This window comes from Gymnodraco acuticeps, unplaced genomic scaffold (assembly GCF_902827175.1).
Source record: "Gymnodraco acuticeps unplaced genomic scaffold, fGymAcu1.1, whole genome shotgun sequence".
NCBI classification, from domain to species: Eukaryota; Metazoa; Chordata; class Actinopteri; order Perciformes; family Bathydraconidae; genus Gymnodraco; species Gymnodraco acuticeps.
This window is the reverse complement of record NW_022992096.1, coordinates 139,250-161,052: the sequence shown is the minus strand read 5'-3', so window position 1 is coordinate 161,052 and position 21,803 is coordinate 139,250. Positions and strand designations below refer to the sequence as shown.

At 45.3% G+C, this 21,803-nt stretch overlaps 2 protein-coding genes across 2 annotated transcripts in view; both read right to left on the bottom strand.

Moving 5' to 3' along the window:
- Window positions 1-1,263: 1,263 nt before the first annotated feature.
- Window positions 1,264-12,183, bottom strand: LOC117537561 (transmembrane protein 25). The gene is made up of 9 exons (XM_034202812.1): window positions 11,945-12,183; window positions 11,108-11,219; window positions 10,200-10,544; window positions 9,827-10,117; window positions 4,461-4,592; window positions 4,332-4,365; window positions 3,615-3,724; window positions 2,141-2,242; window positions 1,264-2,000 (listed from the first exon to the last, which is right to left on the bottom strand). The coding sequence occupies exons 2-9, from the start codon at window positions 11,178-11,180 to the stop codon at window positions 1,927-1,929; spliced, it is 1,161 nt and encodes a 386-aa protein (XP_034058703.1). The 5' UTR covers window positions 11,181-11,219; window positions 11,945-12,183; the 3' UTR covers window positions 1,264-1,926.
- Window positions 12,184-14,717: 2,534 nt separating this feature from the next.
- sik3 (SIK family kinase 3) overlaps window positions 14,718-21,803 on the bottom strand; it is a 39,522-nt gene continuing 32,436 nt past the window's right edge. The window contains 3 exon segments of the mRNA XM_034202794.1: window positions 14,718-17,917; window positions 18,566-18,692; window positions 18,777-18,906. Of these exon segments, the coding sequence (XP_034058685.1) occupies window positions 18,571-18,692; window positions 18,777-18,906 (252 nt within the window). The 3' untranslated portion in view covers window positions 14,718-17,917; window positions 18,566-18,570.

Here is a 21,803-nt window from a genome sequence, read left to right as displayed (position 1 = left end):
TTTACTCAAGTACTTCTACCAGGGTTGGAAATAAACAAGTAATGCTTAACCCACCAGTTTAAGAAATTAAGAAATATACATAATCTATTTTGTTTAGCAGGAGAAAAACAAAAAGTTAGTATTTCTTCTACTCCACCAGAATTCAGAGGGAACATTGTTGTGTTTATACAATTAAAAATGTTTGACATCTGCAGTTTCTAGTCAATTTACAAACGACAATTTTTACAATAAAAAATGTGATGAGCTTTTATCATAAAATGCATAATATAAAAGAATAAACTACTCAAAAAACAATATATGGCAAGCTTAAAAAAAGCTCAGAATTGACTAACTACAACAAAAAACTGCTACCTATATATTATTGCACCAGTCTCAATAATCGTATAATATCATATAAAATGATCGGACATGAGACATTTATTAGTCATTTTTTGTTATTTGCTTACACTTACGACCTTGTACTTGTGTCACTCAAGTAGTGCACGACTTTTACTTTACAGCCTAACCCTTTACAGCAACTTTCAGTCAAAATAATTATCTGAATATTGAAATCATTTCAATTCATTCATTTAAACCATTTTCTATGTTTGGGGAATTTAAAGTTATCACAATTATGGAAACTTGTGATTAATTAAAACATTTAAGCATCTTCTCAAAGCGGCTTCGACAAGACATCCTGAGTGAGGAGAATAAAGTCACTGCCAGCCATGTATAAACTGAAATGACAGATCAGTAAACTCTGCTTGCTACTGGCTTTTGAAGGTTTGTGGAGCAGCTGCATCTGGTAAAACCAAGATACAAACACAAACATGTGTGTTGAGATAAATATTTGAAATCCCTGTTTGTCCCGCTGCGTGAGACAGACTTCGTTCCCTGTTCAGCACAGAAGCAGCAGCAGAGAGAGCAAAGAGATGCTCCCACAACACAACGTTGCTTCCTGTCAGAAGCAAAGCCACAACAACCTGACCTAGAGCTAACACCTGGCGCGCGCACACACACACACACACACACACAAACACACACAGAAAAAGACATGCATATTCTTTCTCTTGCACCTGCTATTGTAAAGAAAAAAGAAAGCAATGTGTAATTTTCGTTCTTAACCGAATGCAACCATGCTTTCATTATCACACAACACACACTCATTTCTAGCTCCATATCAAAAACACACATCACCCTCATCACAAGTCCTCCATGTTTTCCCGCTTGTAAAGCAACTTAGAGCGCCCCCTGGTGAGTCTCAGCAAAACCCCAAGCCTAGCATTTACTTCATACAATATCTTTATTAGACGTTCTCTTTTATACACATATACATATGCATACAAATATACAGTACAGTACATGACATGTTACATGTCCATATACAAATACATTCTCTATAAATATGTTCCATCTTATTTAGAGATTATTGGTCAGTTTGTAATTATATTATCTCAGGACATTCTGGTGTTAGCATAGAACAATTAATGCATTCAGAGGAGGACATCATAGGCATGTGGTTACAGGACGAAACATGTTGAAACAGACAGGGCATGTATAATTTTATGTAGATTTTAAACTTTGCAATGTTAAGACAACACATCAGAAGTGTATGGACCAGAGCTCTCGGTTCAGAGAGATTACAACAACATCCAGTTTAGTTTTGTGAACCTTAAATTCAAGTTATTGGATAAACTTGAGTAACAGTGTTGGTACGGTATGTGATACACAAAGATAGTTTCTGATGATTGGTTGAATGACTGGCAGTTGCTATGGGTTTCCTCTTGGACAGCTGCATCGTTTGACTTAGTTATGCATGCATGTAAAGTATTTGTGCGTGTGTGTGTGTGTGTGTGTGTATTTGTAAATGTGCGTGTGTGTGTGTATTTGTAAATGTGCGTGTGTGTGTGTGTGTGTATTTGTAAATGTGCGTGTATGTGAGGTCAGTCAGAGCCAGATCTCCTCACTGCTTGTGCTGTTCACCTTATAGATGTAGCCCACCATCGGATATCTTGCAAAACCTGGAAATCATGGAGAGAAGGGGGAAAGCATTCAGAGTGAACACAACAAAATAAAAACACTCACCGCTGTGTCTCCATGCAGAATGTGGAGTATTAATGATGAAAAATGCAACAGTAGTGTTGCGCTGTATTTCCCTGACCTCTGGCGGCGTAGGCTAAAGACAGATCTTCCTCTTCCTCTTCCTCTTTCTTCTTCCCTCCCACACCGTTCTGCTGGGCGGCCTCTCGGGCTTCCATAAGTGCTGCAAGTAGGATGGAGGACACATCAAAATGCAAGAGAGATACATCGCTGAGTTTGGAAGGATAGTTTTAGGGAAACACGTACTTACTGCAAAATAAATAAGAGGTTTGCTACTACTTTTCTTGGGATTAGTATCGATATCTTAATCTAACTCTGGGCAAGTAAGTATAATTTACAAAATGTCAAACCATTTAGCAGTGACAGCTTTTATCCAGCCACTAGTGGAACCAAATGTATTCTTCCTCACACCTATATAATCCTTATGCGGTCATTTTAAAAACAAGACAATGTTGTTTGGATTTATTGCATCCTTTGAACATTAATCTCATTTGTTGTTCCAGGTCACAATCAGATGCATAGCAGGCAACATAAGAATTGTTGAATACATGTTGAATTGAATGCTTGTCTGTCAAAAAAAACATTGTTCATGTTTAGCTGAAATCCTATACAAGTACTAAGAAACTCTATGAGCTATAACAAACATGTTCCCTAGAAGAAAGCTCCATTTTGCCACATACCTCATACCAAGAATTGTGTCCGCCATTGATCGCAATTCACATCGGTTTGTCAGAAATGTTTGTGTTGTTGTCTACTTTTTTTTTTGCATGCATTGTAAGAGGATGAAGAACTAAGCAATGATTGTAAAGACACCTGGATTATGTGTATTAAGTAGTAGCAATTGATTGACTGACGTTTTAATTGAGCTAGCTTTCAGACTTTTGACCCTAACTTTCAGACTTGTGAGAAATTGACAAAAAACATACTGTAGCATACCATCTCAGGAGTTCACTGATTGTTATTATTTGAACAGTAAAACAATTTTAATGTTTCTAAAAAGGTATTGCCACATAATCCATATCTATATATGTTGTATTCTAGATATACAGATACTTAAATATATTAGTTGTTCCTGCCTGAGATGAAGTTTTAACTTACAAAGCTGTAAATCCACAGGATTGTAGCTGACATCCTCGTGGATTCATCTTCTTATTACAGACACATGCATTTCCTAACATTCGGTCTATATGCTATAAAATGTATTATCTCTTCGATTTACACACGGCATCTATTGCACGTATGTCCGTCCTGGGAGAGGGATCCCTCCTCTGTTGCTCTCCCTGAGGTTTCTCCCATTTTTTCCCTTTAAACTGTGGGTTTTCTCTGGAAGTTTTTCCTTGTACGATGTGAGGGTCTAAGGATAGAGGGTGTCGTTTTTCTCATACTGATATTCTGAACAATCTGTGCTGTTGTATTTGCTGTAAAGTGTCTCTACTCTAGGCTATTTTTATTATATGTACAGCACTTTGGCTCGACCAAAAATCGTTTATAAATGTGCTATATAAATAAAACTTGATTTGATTTGAAATATGTACCTTTTCTCAAAGTGTTGAGGTCGTTGAGCTGCATGTTGGAAGGCAGAGACATGTTCTCTCTGGGGATGTTGGTCTTAACTTCTTTCTCTACCTTCAGATTGGCAGAGTCACTGTGGCGGAAATATGAAGGAGAGATATACAACTTGGATTAGACGTGATATTGGTCTACAGGATGGACATCAAATATTTATTAGAGCACAAATGTGCTTTCATGTGTTTCCCTTCCAAATACACTGATAATGCTGACAAAGTAATCATGAGATGAGATGGGAGGATAAGTGTGTAACTTATTGTAAACTATGCTAACCCCTCACTGGCTGTAGTTTCATATTTAGTGTACAGACCATAGACTAGACATGGGACTCAAGCCGTTGATCTTAAGCAAGTCACAAGTCATTTTCTTCTTTTGCAGGTCATTAGTTGAGGCAAGTCAAATCAAAAGTCAAGGAACTACCCCCCTAAATAAAAAATGTTAGAGGAACATTCAGCCACTTATTTCATCTTTTTCTTTATGGAAGAAAAGCCAAATGTCAGACCCAATATTTTTGTTTTAATTACAATTAAGTTGGATTTAAATGGGGGTCAAAAAGAGACAGTGTCTACAATTACATATCTATTTAGTGGTTTTCCATCCATCTAGTTGGCTTGCTTTGCTCTCCATTCTTATAATTTGATGTTGGTTCACACACATATCCACTGACAGATTACTTTATTTACCTTTTCTTTGTCATCAAAATCTCCACTGGCTCATCTGTAACACAATACAAGGAAACGCATCATCAAGAGCAACGGACAATGCTCCAGTCACACATTTGTCAACCTCTAAAAAAACAAAAACAATCTTACCAAAGGATTTGCTCTTGTTTTTTTGCATAAGGCAGAGAACAATCAGACTGAGGATGAGGAGCGCCATGAAGGCCATGGCTCCCCCCGTCACTATTCCCAGCATGGGCACCTCCACACGAGACTGCAGGAACTCTGGAGAAAAAAGGAAAGAGCGTGACTGGAATAGTTTGACATTTTGGGGACTATGGGGGGTTATTTGTTCTCTTACAAAGAATATAATGTAGTGCCGTGAAAAGAGAGTCGGAGGCGGTGTATTAAGAATGGAGTTCCAATCTTTATTATCCATTACTTCAGAGAGGTTAACACATGCACTGCTCTGCCATGATGAGCTAGCAGGAATGGCAGCTAAAGCTACAGGTGTTCCCCACTAAAGGGTCCGTGTGGCAACACAATAAGCAAGGTGAATTATGTCCAATAACATGTCACCACACAAGCCCCCCCAGAATTCACACATAAACAAAATCAGCATGGCGGGGAGGAACGACACGCCGACCCCCACGACTCCTGAGCACGGGAGTCGGAAAAGTGACTCCCGCCTGTGCGGCCCCCGGAAGGGGAGGGACCGGGACAACAGGTCTTAAATCCGTGACAGGGGACGAGGCCGGGGGGCGGCCCCGTCGCGGAGGTCGAGCCAGCACCACAGGCTGGTCCAAGTCCAGGTGAGCAGCCTTCACCCGGTCCACCGAGACGTGCTCGGCCTTGCCACCCAGGTCGACCACCAGGTGCTTGTCCCCGTGCTCCAAGACCCGGAAAGGCCCATCATAAGGGGGCTGCAGGGGGCCTCTGTGCGCATCGTGCCGGATGAACACGTGCTCCGCCGAGCGGAGCTCTGCGGGAACCTGGGACACCTGAGTACCGTGCTGAGTAGTAGGGATCGGAACAAAGGCCTCAGCGGCGTCACGCAGGAAAACCCACTGGGCCGACGCCGACCAGGGAGCCGATGCATTTGGGAGGAAATCCCCCGGAACTCTCAGCGGCTGACCGTAGACCATCTCCGCTGTAGAACACTGCAGATCTTCCTTAGGTGCGGTCCTCAGGCCCAGCATCACCCAGGGCAGCTTGTCGACCCAGTTACCGTCCGTAAGGCCGGCCTTGAGGGCCGCCTTCATGGAGCGATGAAAGCGCTCGCAGAGACCGTTAGCCTGAGGGTGGTAAGCGGTAGTCCTGTGCAGCTTAACCCCCAAACCGCCTGCCACAGCGTTCCAGAGCTCGGACGTGAACTGAGAGCCCCTGTCTGAGGAAATGTCTGACGGGGTGCCAAAACGACACACCCACGTTGCAATGAAGGCCCGGGCAACGTCTGCGGCTGATGTCGAAACGAGCGGAACCGCCTCCGGCCAACGGGTCGTCCTGTCCACCATGGTGAGGAGGTAGGAAAACCCCTGAGAGGAAGGCAACGGACCAACCAGGTCAATGTTGACGTGATCAAACCTCCTCTCAGGCACCAGGAAACGCTCCAACGGGGCCTTCGTGTGGCGGTGCACCTTAGCGCGTTGACAAGCCACGCACTCCCTGGCCCAAGTCCTCACGTCCCTTTTCAGTCCTTGCCAAACAAACTTCGCCGCTACCAAACGGACCGAAGGTTTAACGCCGGGGTGTGACAGGCCGTGCACAGCCTCGAACACAGGACGCCTCCAGCTGGCAGGGACGACAGGCCGCGCCAGGCCCGTAGAGACGTCACACAGGAGAGTAATGCCCGCGTCGCCGAACACCACGTCCTCCAAGCGCAGCCCCGCGCTCTCCACCTTCAGGGCCTGGACGCCGGGATCTGTGACCTGGTCTGCCGCCATGCGAGTATAGTCCAGGCCCAACTGGACGGCACCGATGACGACCCTGGAGAGGCAATCAGCAACCAGGTTCGACTTGCCAGCCACGTGCTTAATGTCCGTAGTGAACTCCGATATGTAGGACAGCTGCCGCTGCTGACGTGCCGACCAAGGCTCCGCCACTTTTGACATGGCGAAGGTGAGCGGCTTGTGGTCGACAAACGCCGTAAATTCACGGCCTTCCAGCATGAAACGGAAGTGCCGCACGGCCAAATAAAGTCCGAGGAGCTCCCGGTCAAAGGCGCTGTATTTGCGTTCTCTAGGCGTCAGCTGGCGGCTGAAAAAGGCGAGCGGCTGCCAAGCGCCCTCCACCCACTGCTCGTGCACTGCGCCGACCGCGTAGTCTGACGCGTCCGTGGTGATGGAGATGGGAGCCGTAGATGATGGGTGTGCCAGCAAAGCCGCCTGAGCCAACGTGGTCTTGACCTCAGCAAAAGCGCCGTCCGCCTCTGCTGTCCAGTCGATCTCCTGGACGGGGGTCTTGCCTTTCAACGCTTCATACAGCGGCCGCATGATGTGTGCGGCCCGGGCGATGAAACGGTGGTAGAAAGTCACCATCCCCAGAAACTCACGGAGCGACCGGGCTGTGAGCGGGAGAGGAAACGCCGCAACAGCCTCCACCTTCGCTGGCAGAGGTGTCGCACCGCCCTTGGTGACGCGGTGCCCCAGGAAATCGATGTCCGACACCCCGAACTGGCACTTTGCAGGATTGATGATTAATCCGTGTTCGTTGAGCCGTGTGAAAAGGGCTCGGAGGTGGGACAGGTGCTCCTGCACTGAAGCGCTGGCGACAAGTATGTCGTCGAGGTAAACAAACACAAACGGCAGGTCCCGCAGCACCGAATCCATCAGGCGCTGGAACGTCTGAGCGGCATTCTTGAGTCCAAAAGGCATCCGCAGGAACTCAAAAAGTCCAAAAGGCGTTATCACTGCTGTCTTGGGAACGTCCAGGGGGTGCATGGGCACCTGGTGGTATCCACGCACCAGGTCCACCTTGGAAAACACCCCCGTACCGGCCAGATGCGCCGAAAAGTCCTGAATGTGCGGCACCGGATAGCGGTCAGGCATAGTGGCGTCGTTGAGTCGGCGGTAATCCCCGCACGGGCGGAACCCGCCGTTCGATTTGGGAACGACGTGCAGGGGGGAAGCCCAAGGACTGTCGGAGCGGCGGACAATGCCCAGGCGCTCCATGGTTGCGAACTCCGCCCTCGCTACAGCCAGCTTAGAAGGGTTCAACCGCCGGGCCCTGGCGTAGACAGGAGGCCCCCCGGTAGTGACGTGGTGTTCCACGCCATGCTTAGTGGTAAGCGCAGAGAAGGTGGGTAGCGACAGGTCTGGAAACTCGGCCAACAGTCTGAGAAACGTGTCTGCACCTGACAGCGAGCCTGACAGCCCGTCGTACGCTGCGCTGCCAAGTGTGCACACGAGGGAAGAAAACGTTAAGGCATCAACCAAACGCCTATTCTTAACGTCCACTAAGAGTCCATGAGCACACAAAAAATCCGCTCCGAGGAGGGGAAAATAAATGTCCGCTGTCACAAAATCCCAGCTGAAACGCTGTCCTCCGATGCACAAACACATAGGCCTCACGCCGTACGTGCGAATGGGACTGCCGTTAGCCGTCGTCAATCGCGGTCCGTGCCCCCCACGGGCGACGTCTTCACTCGACGCTGGAACTACGCTCCGTTGAGCGCCCGTGTCACACAGAAACAGGCTCCCCGAAACGCTGTCGCTGACGAAGAGGAGCCTGCACGTGCCGCCGACGCTCAGAGCCACTACTGAGCGCCGGCCCCTCCGTTTCCCGGGGGGTTGTAGCTGCACGGAGCGATGCATCTCTTCGCCCTTGTCCCGAAACGTGCGTGGTAAACGCACTCTCCGGCGTCTCCACGCCGGCTAGCCACAGCCGTGTCCGGCCTCCGCCACGCTTTCTTGACTGCCGGTGGGCCGCTGAGCGTCGCGGCTAACGTCTCTGCCCCGGGCTGTTGCGTAGCCAGGAAAAAACGATCCGCTTCCTCAGCCAAAGCACGGGGCTCCGTGACAGGCGTGTTGGCCAGCGCCGTCTGTACCCGGGGAGGCAAGTGACGCAGGAAAATCTCCGTGAATAAAATACGGGGATCTTCCCCCCCCTAGCAGATTTAGCATTTTCTCCATTAGCTGGGATGGCTTGCTGTCTCCTAGGCCTTGAATGTCAAGTATCTGGCGGGCCCTCTCCTTAGCAGATAAGCTAAATGTCTTAAGGAGAAGGGCCTTAATCGCCTCATATTTGCCATGATGTGGGGGGGCTGCGATGAATCCCACCAACCTGGATGACGTGGAGCTCCCCAGCGCTGCTACCACATGGTAGTATTTTAGGTCCCCGTCACGGACCTGTCGGCAGGCGAAATGTGCCTCCACGTGTGCGAACCATGCCTCCGCGGTGTGCTCCCAGAATTCCGGCAGCTTTATGAAAACATCGCGCTCAGCCATGTTCGTTAATTTTCCGGAAACTTTCTCGGAAAAGTCAGGGTCACCAGTGTAGTGCCGTGAAAAGAGAGTCGGAGGCGGTGTATTAAGAATGGAGTTCCAATCTTTATTATCCATTACTTCAGAGAGGTTAACACATGCACTGCTCTGCCATGATGAGCTAGCAGGAATGGCAGCTAAAGCTACAGGTGTTCCCCACTAAAGGGTCCGTGTGGCAACACAATAAGCAAGGTGAATTATGTCCAATAACGTGTCACCACAATAAATAATATATATGATGAAGCTGCAGCTAAGGAAACAGTTAGCTTAGGCAAGGCAAGTTTATGTATACAGATATGAAGAGCTGTGAGCTCTGAGTGCTAAGAGCTAACGGCTGTGTTGTTTTTTGGGGCGCTCATTGAAGATGACGTCACGGCTCCGCCTACACTGCGTTACTATAGTAACTACCCCAGTTCCTAAACTGTAATGGAAGCGCATCATTAAAGTGAGCCGGGCCTAATAAGGCCTAACCAAACCGAGCGAGGCCTGCAGTGGAAACGCGCCATTATATAGCACCTTTCAACACAAGGCAATTCAAAGTGCTTTACATAATGAAATACATTAAGAGCATTAAGAAACATATTATAAAATGACATTTAAAAACACTAATTTAAAAGCAAAGATAATAAAACATGAATAACAAAAGGTACATGAATTAAAGTTACAGTGCAGTGTGAGATACACACATCTGAAATGTTTAGGTCTGACTCAATCGTTGCTAACCGTTTAGCAGAAATAGTTTTATTTGACCTCACTTTCTTTCTACTTTCTTTTTTAACTTATCCTTCAGTTATTTCAAGTATTTCATGCTAAAACGAACCCCCCTTTTGAAAATGTTAATCTGCAACCCAATATTCCAAAAATGCTATGGATCCTGGCCATATTTGTGTAGTATATAAAATGAATTTGCTCCCAGACATTCATGTGGCTTGCTAGTTTGGGACCCCATCTGTAACCCCAATACACATAGGGGACTTTAACCATAGCATAGCATAAGACCTTGGTTTCCTTTCCCTTTCCTTTCATACCATCACTGACCTGCCAGAGTGAGGTTGCTCTGCACGGTTCCCACACTGTTGCTGACGTTCAGCGAGATATTCCCTGATAGGCTCCCGAGTGTGACCTTCAGCGTGTGATTGGTCAGCCAGGGGTAGCTTCTGGAGTCCAGGATGAGGAAGTCGGAGGTGTTAGCCACCAGCTGGCCTGACTGGTCCATGAAGGTGATGGTGGCAGGCGGGTTAGACCGTACCAAGGCGAAGAGGACCAGGGAGAGCCCGGGGTCTGAGTTCTCACTGTAGTGGGCGTTCAGTCTGAGGATCTCTGGCTGAACTGGGAGATGAAGGTAACAGTAACAACTTTATTCAGTGCATCATCAGAAAAGATCTTACAACAATATTTCCCACAGACTCACACTGGACATTGAGTGTGACCGTGGCGTTGTAGCTCTCTCCTGTCCTGGGGTTCGATGCGACACACACCAGCTCTCGGTCCCACTTCTTGGCCCGCAGAGAGAAGGTGCTGTTGAGATGGGTCCTCCGTCTCATGACTTCAGAATCCTCCTGCAGCTTCATCACCAGGCGCCTACGGGTGGGGGGTCGCTCCTTCTGCTGCTCCCCGTTCAGGTACCAGGTGAGCAGAGGAGGGGCTCGGGGATCCCAGCCGTCTGATTGGCAGTTGAACCAGTGAGTCATGTTTTCATGCAGGGTAACAGCCGCCTGGTGCTGCCCGTCAATTTTGAGGGCAGGCTCAATTTTACCTGCGAGAACCAGATAAGTGTTGGATATTTTGGATTATGTGGATAAAATAGAAAGGTGTTGGAAAAACATGACACATTTTAACTTTTATCTGGCCTGACTGAAAAGGGTGTAAAAAGGCATGTATGACTTCATACTGTACTTATAGCAAAAGATTGCTCTGACAAATAGGACAAGTTAAAGGAATAGGTTGAAATGTTGGTAAAATATAGTTATTACTGGAAAAGTGTTACATGGACATATTGATACCACACCCAGATCTGAAGGTTAAATATTAAGCTACAACCAGTGTTAGCTTGGCTTAGCTCAAAGTCTTGAAGTATGGGTAAACAGCTGACATGGGTTTGCCTGCATGGAATATTGCATCTAGATTACATACCATTTCACTTTTCATCTACACAAAAAGTGAAAGAGAAACACGTTTACAGGGGGGTTATCCAGAACAGAGCCAAACTGTTTTTATCTCAATGACCAAACACAATCACCACTCAAATAAGTATCCTTGAGTAATTTTTGGTTGAACTCCAATAAAGTAAACATGCCATCATGTCAGTAAAAGCCTTACCTGTCCATGATAAGGCCAGTGTGTGAAGGAACACAACAGCAGAGCCTGATGCCCACCTTCTCACACACTTCATTCTGGCCCAACGGAGCAGCACACACACACACACAACTACCTGCAAGGAGGAGAAAGAACATGAGGGCCATTACTTGTCCATAATGGGGCTCCATCGATTATCCTGAATGACCACTCAGAGACGAATATCTCAAAACATAAAAACTAGGCGTAGTTCCCTGTCCCGTAGTTCCACTGAGGGTGCATGAGGACAAAGGTGCTGGTTTGTGATTTGTGTGTATACCTAAAGACAAGTAAGTTGGTTATATGTCTTTTAATGCAATGCAATAAAGACACAAAAACATTACACAAGACCTTTCACAAAAAGACCTGTGATATTCCTCTCACTTTTCAATAATTCACTGCCTGGTTAGCTCTGTTTTGCACGCTGGCCTCATCATCACTACAAAACAAAACATCCACAGCCCTGCTTGGATCGACATTGATTGCAGTGAGTGCAGGGAATGAGTAATGTGCTTGCTTGCAATCTGGGTCATGTGATATGTGCACCTCAGACGATAGCAGGAACTGAGCCATTAATAAAAACATAAATAATCCTTCATGTATGGAGACAACCAAGAATACCCTTTTTCATTATTAAAGGTGTTAGAGGTCTTTAACCTCAGGTTAAGGGAGCTGAGATTGCAATGATAATCAATGCATGGGGCTAAACATTATAGTAGATCTCTACATACTGCACTTGTAAGGCTGCATGCAGGCATTTCATGCAGATGTGCACACTTCAATGCAGAAAGAATGCCCTTTACAAAACAAACACAGTATTACCTCAGCCCTTTGTGCAGACGCTGTTGTGATTCAGCCTGCTGGAGCTCCATGTCAGCGGAGGAGGAGAGGAGGGAGAGAGACGGATGGTGATAACAGCGAAGAGATGAGAGGCAGTCTTTCCTGACTCAGTAGCTTTCCCATTTGCGTACACTCTTACACACACACACACACACACAGCTCTATGCAGGGCACAACAGCTCCAGTTGCAGCGTTCACTAGCTGGCAGAGGCTGTCTGACGTAGGCAGTCAGGAAGAGAAAGTGGGAAGGGAGGAGGGGAGGAGAGAGAAGGAGCAAGGAACTTAGGAGATGGAAAGAAGGAGGGAGGGAATGAAGGCAGGGAGAAAGGGAAAGAAGCAGAGGATGAAGAGAGAAAGGGACAGAGGAGAGTGGGCACTGAGTTGGGAGGGAAAAAGAGACGATGTGGGAGAGGAGAGGATGTACAAGCTAGAAGACAAGAGGAGAAGCTCTGTCCAAAACATCAATCTGTAATGATTTACAACACAACATTATGGTGGATTGAGGACAGTTAAGTGTCAGTTTAAAGGGATAAACATTAGTCCCTGTCATCAGGCATGGTAAAGTAACCCCTGATATCCAAACGCAGACACTTACAGCTCACAGTGTCTGAGATCCATTACTTCAGACTGAAAGCCCTCTGCAGTGCAGCTGCACAGACATGAGCAGCAGCATGCAGAGCACTGCAGCCAAAAGCCAGACAAAAGAAACAAGCTTATTTACTGTAGCTTGTCCTGTGCCACAGCAAAATTCAGGTATACGTTTCTCTTCAGAAAATACTCATTTTAGTTTTATCCAATGCCGTCAACAAAAAACTGCTAGACTCCCCTGAAGAAACTCTGTTCTTAAAGAAGCACTTACCACAATATAACCATTTGTTTTAAATTACTCACCCCTTGTGACCTTGAATTCTAGAGAAGCCTAAAAAGTCTTGATGAACAGCAAAACGATATGAAAAGATCAGTTTGTAAACTCTCACAATACTCTGCAGATTCATTAAAGTCTTGTTTCCAGTCGTATATTCATTACTTTCAAACGCAGGCATTTTCAATACAACTTTTGCATGATTTGCATAAAGAGACTCACACTTGTGCTGCAGCCAGGTGTTCTACCTTGGAGGCATGCAACAAAAAACAGGATTTTCCTCAAGAATTCAACAACACACAGGGTCATTGATTTACATTGATTTGATGAGTAAATCATTGCTTTAAGTGGTTTGAAATCAGGTTTCGACAAGAAGGTTTTGCATCTAGCAAGTAGTATGTGTAATTGTTATGATTTCAATCATTAATTGATGAAGCAGCAACATATTTGAGAGTTAATGCACATTGTAAACAGATACACTGCTGACAGGACTGGTTGGTGCCTGACAAACAGGTAACTCCTGCTGCATGTATCATGTTCGCTTCACCTTTTAGTGATAACTAGGATACAACTCAAAACATTTGCTACGAAGAATGTACTCGCACTTCAGAGGAGCAGTCACAGCAAAAAGAAACACATGATCTACATTTATGTTTAAAGGGTTATTTTTACATTATTATCAGAATCAGGATTATTGCCAGGTAGGTTCACACATATGAGGAATTTGACTTGATGTCATGGTGCAGACATCAAATATAAAACAAAAAATCTTTAAGGACCGTAATAAAACATAAATAGCAAGAACATAAAGTAGTAATTTACATGGAAATAGAATGCTATGAATGAATTATAGGATATGAAATATGAAACAAGAAATATGTGCAGCAAGCAGTACGAACATTGTGTGCATTAATGTAATGCATATAGAGACTACGTTGTGGCGGAGGTAAAGTGTCAGTGGGGGGGGCCGGGCCTTGTTCCGGTAGCGGAAGAAACTGTTGGCGGTGGCGAGAGGTTTTGGTCCTGATGGAGCACAGCCTCCGGCCAGAGGGGAGTGGGGTGAACAGTTTGTGTCCAGGGTGGGAGGGGGCGGCCACTATCTTCCCTGCCCGCCTCAGGGTCCTGGAGGGATGGCAGATTGCAGCCAATCACCTTCTCTGCAGAGCGGATGACCCGCAGATGTTCTGCTCCCGTTTGAGGTCCTGGGCGATGATGGTGCCCAGGAAGCGGAAAGACTCCACAGCAGTTACTGGGGAGTCACACCGAGTGATGGGAGCGGGTGGGGCTGCGTTCTTCCTGAAGTCCACAACCATCTCCACTGCCTTGAGAGCGTTGAGCTCCAGGTGGTTGTCCCCACACAAGGTCACCAGATGGTCCATCTCCCACCTGTAGGCAGACTCGTCCCCACCAGAGATGAGTTCGATGAGGGTGGTGGCGTCTGCGAACTTCAGGAGCTTGACAGACTGGTGACTGGAGGTGCAGCTGTTGGTGTACAGGGAGAAGAGCAGAGGGGGAAAAACTCATCCTTGAGGGGAACCGATATTTTAGCAATTTCCATTTGGTTCGGTATATAATACAAATGTTGCGGTGATGGAAAATAGTAGGACAACACTAGGAGTTGCCAAAAGTTTTACAACATTTAAAAGAGCGAACAATAAATCGATAAACCTGAAAAGAAAATATCAGATTATGTTAGTTGCGAGTCTAGCACACAAATCAATGGCTGTTTCAAAGGTGTATAAACAGAAGCAAAGCGTTAAAATCGATAAAAAAACATGGCAGGCCTAATACAGTCGTATTAAGTTTTGAAACCGCCCTATAAGCGTTTTTACAAATTACAATCTGTGCCGACTCCTTGCCTGTCGCCGGTTACACAAAGACACACAAGTCATGACATTTTTAAATTATTTCTTTATTTATATATATTTATTTATCCATCCATCTCAGTTTGGTTGATATTCTTTTTAATCATTGTTGTTGCACTTTAGTATTTTTGTACTCAACAGAAATTAACATAAAAAAATAAAACGACAAAAAGAAAAAGGGACAAAATGAACCGATAGAAAAGAAAAAAAATGAACCTAAGAAACAGGAGTAGAGCAGAGCTGGCTTGCTGAGGCTGGGGTGGAGAGAAAAGACGCAGGGGAAGGGGAGGAAGAGTTAAGACAGAAGAAAAGTGGGGGAGTTGGGTCAGAGTCATCAGGCAGAAGATAGATGTGTGTGGAGCATTATTACCCCTCTGTCGTCTGCAGTACTTTCCATTCACGCCGTCCCTTCCTGTGTGCCTCTGCTCTTTCCCTTCCCTACTCAGATCTGAAACAACAGCTCTGCTCACAATAGACATCGCAGAGCCTCTGGTCTTACATGTAGAGTTTCTATCCTGCCGTGGGACAAGAGACGCGAAGTCTTCCATTTCAGATATTTCCTCTCCAGCCCTCTCTTCCAGATCTCACTTCTGGCTCAAACAATGAAAACAGGAGGATGGATCTTAAAGAGAAACTAGGGAAAACCCAGATGGAAAGGAAACGGCCTTCTTCTGTCCAATGAGCCACGTTAGAAAAAGAGTTTATGTCACTGTTAACTTCTGTATGCACTCACTTAATAGAGGTTCTGGTTTACCGCTATAGCTAATTCAGTCTGCTCTGAAGGGGAGCGCTTGTTGGTAAACAGGAAGTGCAAATGAAGAGCACAGGCGCTGCATGACTCCATCTACAGCTCTCAGATGTATAGCATTATGAAAAGTCAACCGTGCAGCCAGCTATTGTGAAACCTGGCCAGTATGAATACGTACAAGTGGAGCTTTATTCTTTGCCCCACAGTCTCTTGCTGGCCCAATATAGACTCAGTATATAGGAGGATAAATAGAAGTCAAACAATAAAAATAAATTTAAAAAAAGGGAGAGGTTCAATCTTCTGCTGTGGTCCCCAGTGTGCTGTAGCCTCTATCTGTGTTCCTCTGCTGTGTCCAAGTCAAGCTATTCCTTCCTATGGTCATCTCCGGAAATGTTTCCCGTGTAATGTTTGAAAGGTGTGTCAAGATGTATCCATCTACGGCGAGATCCATAAACTGTTCATGAAACGCAGTCATCAATTCCTCCCATCTCCAGGGCCGACAAATAACCAAAAAAAAAGGAGGGAGCGAAGGTCGAGTGATAGTAGTTGTAGTTTCCTCCGCCGAAGTAACGAGGTGAGCCGTGTCCGTAAGGCGTCGTCCAATCAGAAGCCAATGTAGTAAAAGATGGCCGGAGGATCACAGCAGATGGGTAGGGCAGCGAGAAAGAGAAGTGGGGTTGTCCATCTCCTCTCGGGATGTTTAGGATGATATGTCAGCTATATTACAAGTTATTCCCTTGATGTTTTTGTGTCTTTTCGTTTTTTTGAGTGTCAAGTCTCTGTAGCACCCGAACCAACCCAGACCAAAACCAAAGCCTGACCCTGTATAGCCTGTCACAACTACCCCGTTAACAGAAAACAGGCCCAACATCAACAAGAATGACAGTCACAACAACATCGATTGAAATGATACTTTAAAAGCAACACAAAATAATTACTCTCCTCTTATTCAAGTGTCTCGATATAATAATATTAAAACAAATAAGAACAATCTTTTTTACGACACAGAAAGATCACAAGGTCTCTTCTCTCTGTCCTCTTTTGGCTAAAAATCTCAAAATTCATTAAAACAAAAAAGAAAACATTTTGAAGACATCCAAAAATACAAATGATAAACAATACCAATATAAAAAAAGCCTCCCCGACATCTAAAAACAAAAAGAAAATTATTTGATACAGAAGTTGCAATAGCTTTCTATACATGGCGTCACTGTACAAGGAAAGGAGCAAATGTCTGGTAAAACTACCCACAATGCAATACACTGTCACTGACATGGGAAAGGAGGATGGAGCAAAGGGCAACCAAAGGTGGGGGAAGGCAGGAGGATTTGAAAAGCGGGGAAACAGCATGACAGAGTGAAGAGGGGGGGGGGGGGCAGACAGAGAGAGGATAGCTTGAACCGAAAGTGCAGAATTACTTAAGTAATCAAAGAACAATGCTGTCTTCCTTGCAACACAGAACTGTTTTCCTTTAATAATAATAATATTCATTATGATAAAAACCTCTTTTACAGAAAACAGTAATAACAATAAGAGTAACAATAGTGACCATTATGCCTACGTGGACATTAGCCATAGAAATGAAGTTTAAAGGAAAATAAGAAAAAAATGAATGCCAGAACAATAAAGGAAAAAAACAATGAGAGCGCTGGTTTGTCCTGTGCGATGTCACCGAGCTCAGTCTTTGGAGAGAGCCCGACCTAAAGCCGAAAAGGGGGGGGGGTCGTCATCCCCGCCACCGGCGCTGAGACTTCAGCCTGCTCAGGAATGATCTGCTGCGGGACAGCAGGAGGTGGGGGGGGGGGGGGGAGGAGCAGACTGAACCTGACCTTTCCCCTCCACTTACATCTTCTTCTCAGTCATGCACACACTCACACACACACATACATACATACACTCACACTATGTGAATACTTTGGGTTTGTGGCAGCAGTGTGTATGGTTCTTTGTGTTGTTTGACTCTTTAAACTATAACTGTATCAATGCGTTGGCCAATGAGGCACATAATGAAGTATGCCAACAGTAAATAGAAGATAAAGGGTGAAAGGGGAGGATTAGGTCCTGGCGGCAGGTGGATGAGGGTGGTGGTGGTGGTGAAGGTCTGTAAGGGGGAGGAGGTGAGGGGAGGGGGATGAGTTGAAATAGGGAGGAGTGGAACCCCGATCTGCCCATGATGGGATGTGAAAAGAGGAGACAACCTGCGACAATGGATGCTGGATGTCTGTGCAGAAAATGCTGGCACTTTGACCGACTAATCCCTGGCCCCACCTGTGACCCTCACCCCCACTAATGTCTACACCCACCCACACTCCCCCTGTCTTGCGCGGACTGCCCTCCCGAGGACTGATGGAGACAGACAGATGGACGTAGAGCGCCCCTGTTTGGGCAGAGAACGGTGGTTTGGCGTGATGCTGCTCAACTCAAGTCAACACAACTCAGGATGGCTGATATGGACCGCTGCAAACAGGATGCACCCCTTCCTAGAGAAAGAGAGGGACATAAGAACAGATCATCAGCTTTTCCAAAGTCAAATGAAGGTCATTTTCAGCCCCTGTGTGGCAAATAATATATCTACTCACAGTTTACTAATGACCACATCATATCTGATTTTCACATTGTATCAGTAGTGGTATGAATTTAAAAGGTTTGATACGTGAGAGCAGGGTGAAACACTAAAGGCCACTAAGGACTTTGAACTTAGTATTATGACCTGTATCTGCATTTCCAAAACTGGCTAGTAAATGTCTTCACAAATGAAAATGACGAGTTTCTGTTTTTGCTGGGATTCAGTGTTTTAAAATATAACATTAAAACTACTATAATTAATACTTTTCACAGATAAAAAAAAAGGAAACGTCAAAACCATTAACTGTGTGGTTACAAATAATTGATAGTGTCAAGTAGTAAAGGAAAGGAACTTGTACGAAACACTTTGGCTGTTATTCTGCTCACTAAGTATGAATGCAGTGAAACAGCCACAAAGAAAAAGCTATTTATATGGGACTGCTTGTAGCCTGTATGTGTGTGTGTGCGTGTGCGTGTGCGTGTGCGTGTGTGTGTGCGCGCGTGGGGGTGTGTGTGTGTGTGTGTGCATGTGTATGTGTGTGTGTGTGTATGCGTGTGTGTACCTGTGCTAGACCCCAGCCTGCTCCATGCTGTACTGCAGGTCGGGGGGCTTGTAGCTGAGGAGCATGTCACTGGTGCAGGAGGAGGGGTAGCAGGCTGCCGCAAGGAGCTCCTCTTCCACATTACACTCTGCATGAGAAGAAACACATATTTTACAAATAAGGAGTGTACAGGCTGTATTTTGAGGTGGAGGAAAGCATGTCTCCTACTGACCCGACTCTTCCCGCTGGCGCAGTTGCTGGCTTCCTGTCAGAGACGTCTGGCTAAGGATGTCCGACATGCGAGCGGAGCTTAGCGCCTTACCGGCCAACAGGCTCATCCCTGACATAGGCTCCACCTGATCCTGGACAGAAAGTGAAAAACAAGTAAATTAAATGTTACCAATACTTAACAAGCAGCTTCTGGCAGCTAGGATGACATGGAACCTTTGTTGAAGGATTAGGTATGTTTATAGCAGGGGTGGGGAACCTCCGGCCCCCGGGCCGTATACGGACCGCGAGACCATTTGTTACGGCCCTCGAGGTAATTTATAAACACACGCAAAAATTAAAGAAATCTAGACCGCAAAATAATTAAACAAGCGAGTGCCTGTTTTTCCTGGCCAAGGTCAGGGTCTTTGAACACAACACGAGCCTAACGTGTCATCACGTGGTATATGTCTCGTCTGACGGGTGTAGTTCTGACGGAGAGCACCGGAACGAGGCTCCGGCACTTCAGAAATTGCAGTATCCATAAGGAGCCGTACACATACAGCAGTTTCTGCGTGGCTGTGTCTTTAGTTGAAAGCCCAGTGGCGATCTGTTCATCTGTCATACTGATCATACAACATCAGGAAGATACGTCCCCAGCTGACACAGAAAGCGACGCAGGTTCTGGTCCAGGCTCTCGTCATCTCACGCCTAGACTACTGCAACTCCCTCCTGGCTGGTCTACCTGCATGTGCCATCCGACCTCTGCAGCTCATCCAGAATGCAGCGGCTCGTCTGGTCTTCAACCTTCCTACATTTTCCCACACCACTCCGCTCCTCCGCTCCCTTCACTGGCTTCCGGTAACTCCTAGAATCCACTTCAAGACACTGGTACTTGCTTACCATGCTGCGAATGGATCTGGCCCTTCCTACATCCAGGACATGGTTAAACCGTACACCCCAGCGCGTGCACTACGCTCTGCATCAGCCAAACGACTCGCTGCGCCCTCGCTGCGAGGGGGACCCAAGTTCCCATCGGCAAAAACACGTGGGTTTGCTGTCCTGGCTCCAGGATGGTGGAATGAGCTCCCCATTGACATCAGGACGGCAGAAAGCCTGCACATCTTCCGGCGCAAACTGAAAACTCATCTCTTTCGACTCCACTTCGAGCGATAGAATTATTAACAAAGCACTTATATACTAATAAAGGACTGGCTTACCTAAAGCCAGTTGAGTAGCACTTGAAATGTTTGGCTCTATGAAACCTGATGTACTTATTAGGGCTGGGCGATTTTTTCGGTTTTCACGATTAATCGCATTTTTACTTTCCTACGGTTTGTGAAATGGCTAAACCGAAAAACCGCGATTTTTTTTTGGATCTGTAATCAAAAAGCTCCTCAAAAACACTATCGAAGCAGTTCCTGCCGTTGCTAGTTAGTTCAAACAGTAACAACGCACTATTTTTCTTAGCGGATGCATGTCAATTTAAATCAATACAAAACTATTTTTTAAATCAATAAAATCATTTTCTAAATCCATAAAAGCATTTCAATTAATATTGGGAGTCATGTCGTTACTTTGCTGAGAATTTGGCCATGTAATAAGCGGGATAATGTGCACATTGCACATTGCATAATGTGCCTTCATGCCGATCCCTCCGCAAAAAAAACGGCTCGTTCGCGGGCGAGAGCCGGCTCCCGTCGTTCACTTAAATAGTTCGCGACCGACACATCACTACGACAGACGTAGCATACAAATGTCCACGAACACAGATGAAGAAGAACTCATTCCTAAAAAAGGTACCACTTCAGTAAGTTCAGTTGTATGGAAGTGGTTCGGGTACAAGCAGTCAGACATAGAACAAACAACTGTTCTGTGTAAGGTCTGTAGAAAGACGATCGCTGCAAAACATGAAACACAACCAACTTATTCCAGCACCTGCGACAGAGACATGCAGTGGTGGAAGCTACATGAAGCTAACTTCCCAAGACTGAGTTATCTGGCCAAGAAATATCTCTCCATTCCTGCCACAAGTGCCCCTTCGGAGAGGGTTTTCAGTACGGGGGGTAATATTGTAACATGCCAAAGAGCATGCCTCAAGCCAGAGGCAGTAGACAGGCTTGTCTTCCTCGCGAAAAACCTGTAGAAAACTTCCTAGAAAGTTAAAGGGATGTTATTTTGTTTGAGGGTATTTTTTTATTATCATTATTTGTTGTATTTGTATCATTCAACATGATGATATTTTTAAATGATGAAACCAGTCTGAAGTGATTTTTTTGTTTAATGCCAACAGCAAGACTAACCTGGAATTCATGCGTTGCAATTATTCTAATGGTTAACTTCCTGCAAGCTATAACAAACCCCAATATTACCTTTCCTGAAATCAACATCCTGTAACCTGATTTATTTTGGACATGTTTTTCTATTTCACTATTATATTAAAAACATATAACAATATATATTTTATTTTTTAAAATGTTTAACTGATGACCTATAGCCTTTATATTTTGTATTGGAACATAACAAAAACATATTTCATAAAACAGTTTTACATTTTCAAAGATATATGAGGCTTTATACTTTATTTTAATTTTCTTTGAGATATGATTTGTTGAAATGATTGACAAAAGTGTATAATGTATATTTTTCTCACATAACTAAATATGCAACCCAAATTATTCTGGACAGTGATATTTAATAGGTTTTCTTTCCATGCAGGTGCATTTGGAAATAATAGAAATGTTGAAATTGAAATGAAACCAGATGCAGTCAACATTTCTAACATCAGATTCAGTATTGGCATTTTTTTCATCCGTGAACCTTTGTTGGAAATGTGGATGATCCCAAAATAAAATGTCAAGTCCTCGCATCTTTACTCCAACCATCTGTTTTATTCTTCTTTTTACTCGCCATACTTAACTCACCACATCCAGGAGGATCCATATCATTTCAGAAAAAAATCGAGGTTTAAATCGAAAATCGTCCATTAGTTAGAAAAAAATCGAGGTTTTATTTTTAGGCCAAATCGCCCAGCCCTAGTACTTATATGATT

Bases quoted from the DNA above. Each gene is read 5' to 3' on its own strand.
- LOC117537561 (XM_034202812.1), bottom strand. From the start codon at position 11,180: ATGAAGTGTGTGAGAAGGTGGGCATCAGGCTCTGCTGTTGTGTTCCTT. The intron at 3,725-4,331 runs GTAAATAAAGTA...TTTCCGCCACAG, and splicing joins ATTTTGATGACAAAGAAAAG to TGACTCTGCCAATCTGAAGG. The intron at 2,243-3,614 runs GTACATATTTCA...TCCTACTTGCAG, and splicing joins CCTCAACACTTTGAGAAAAG to CACTTATGGAAGCCCGAGAG.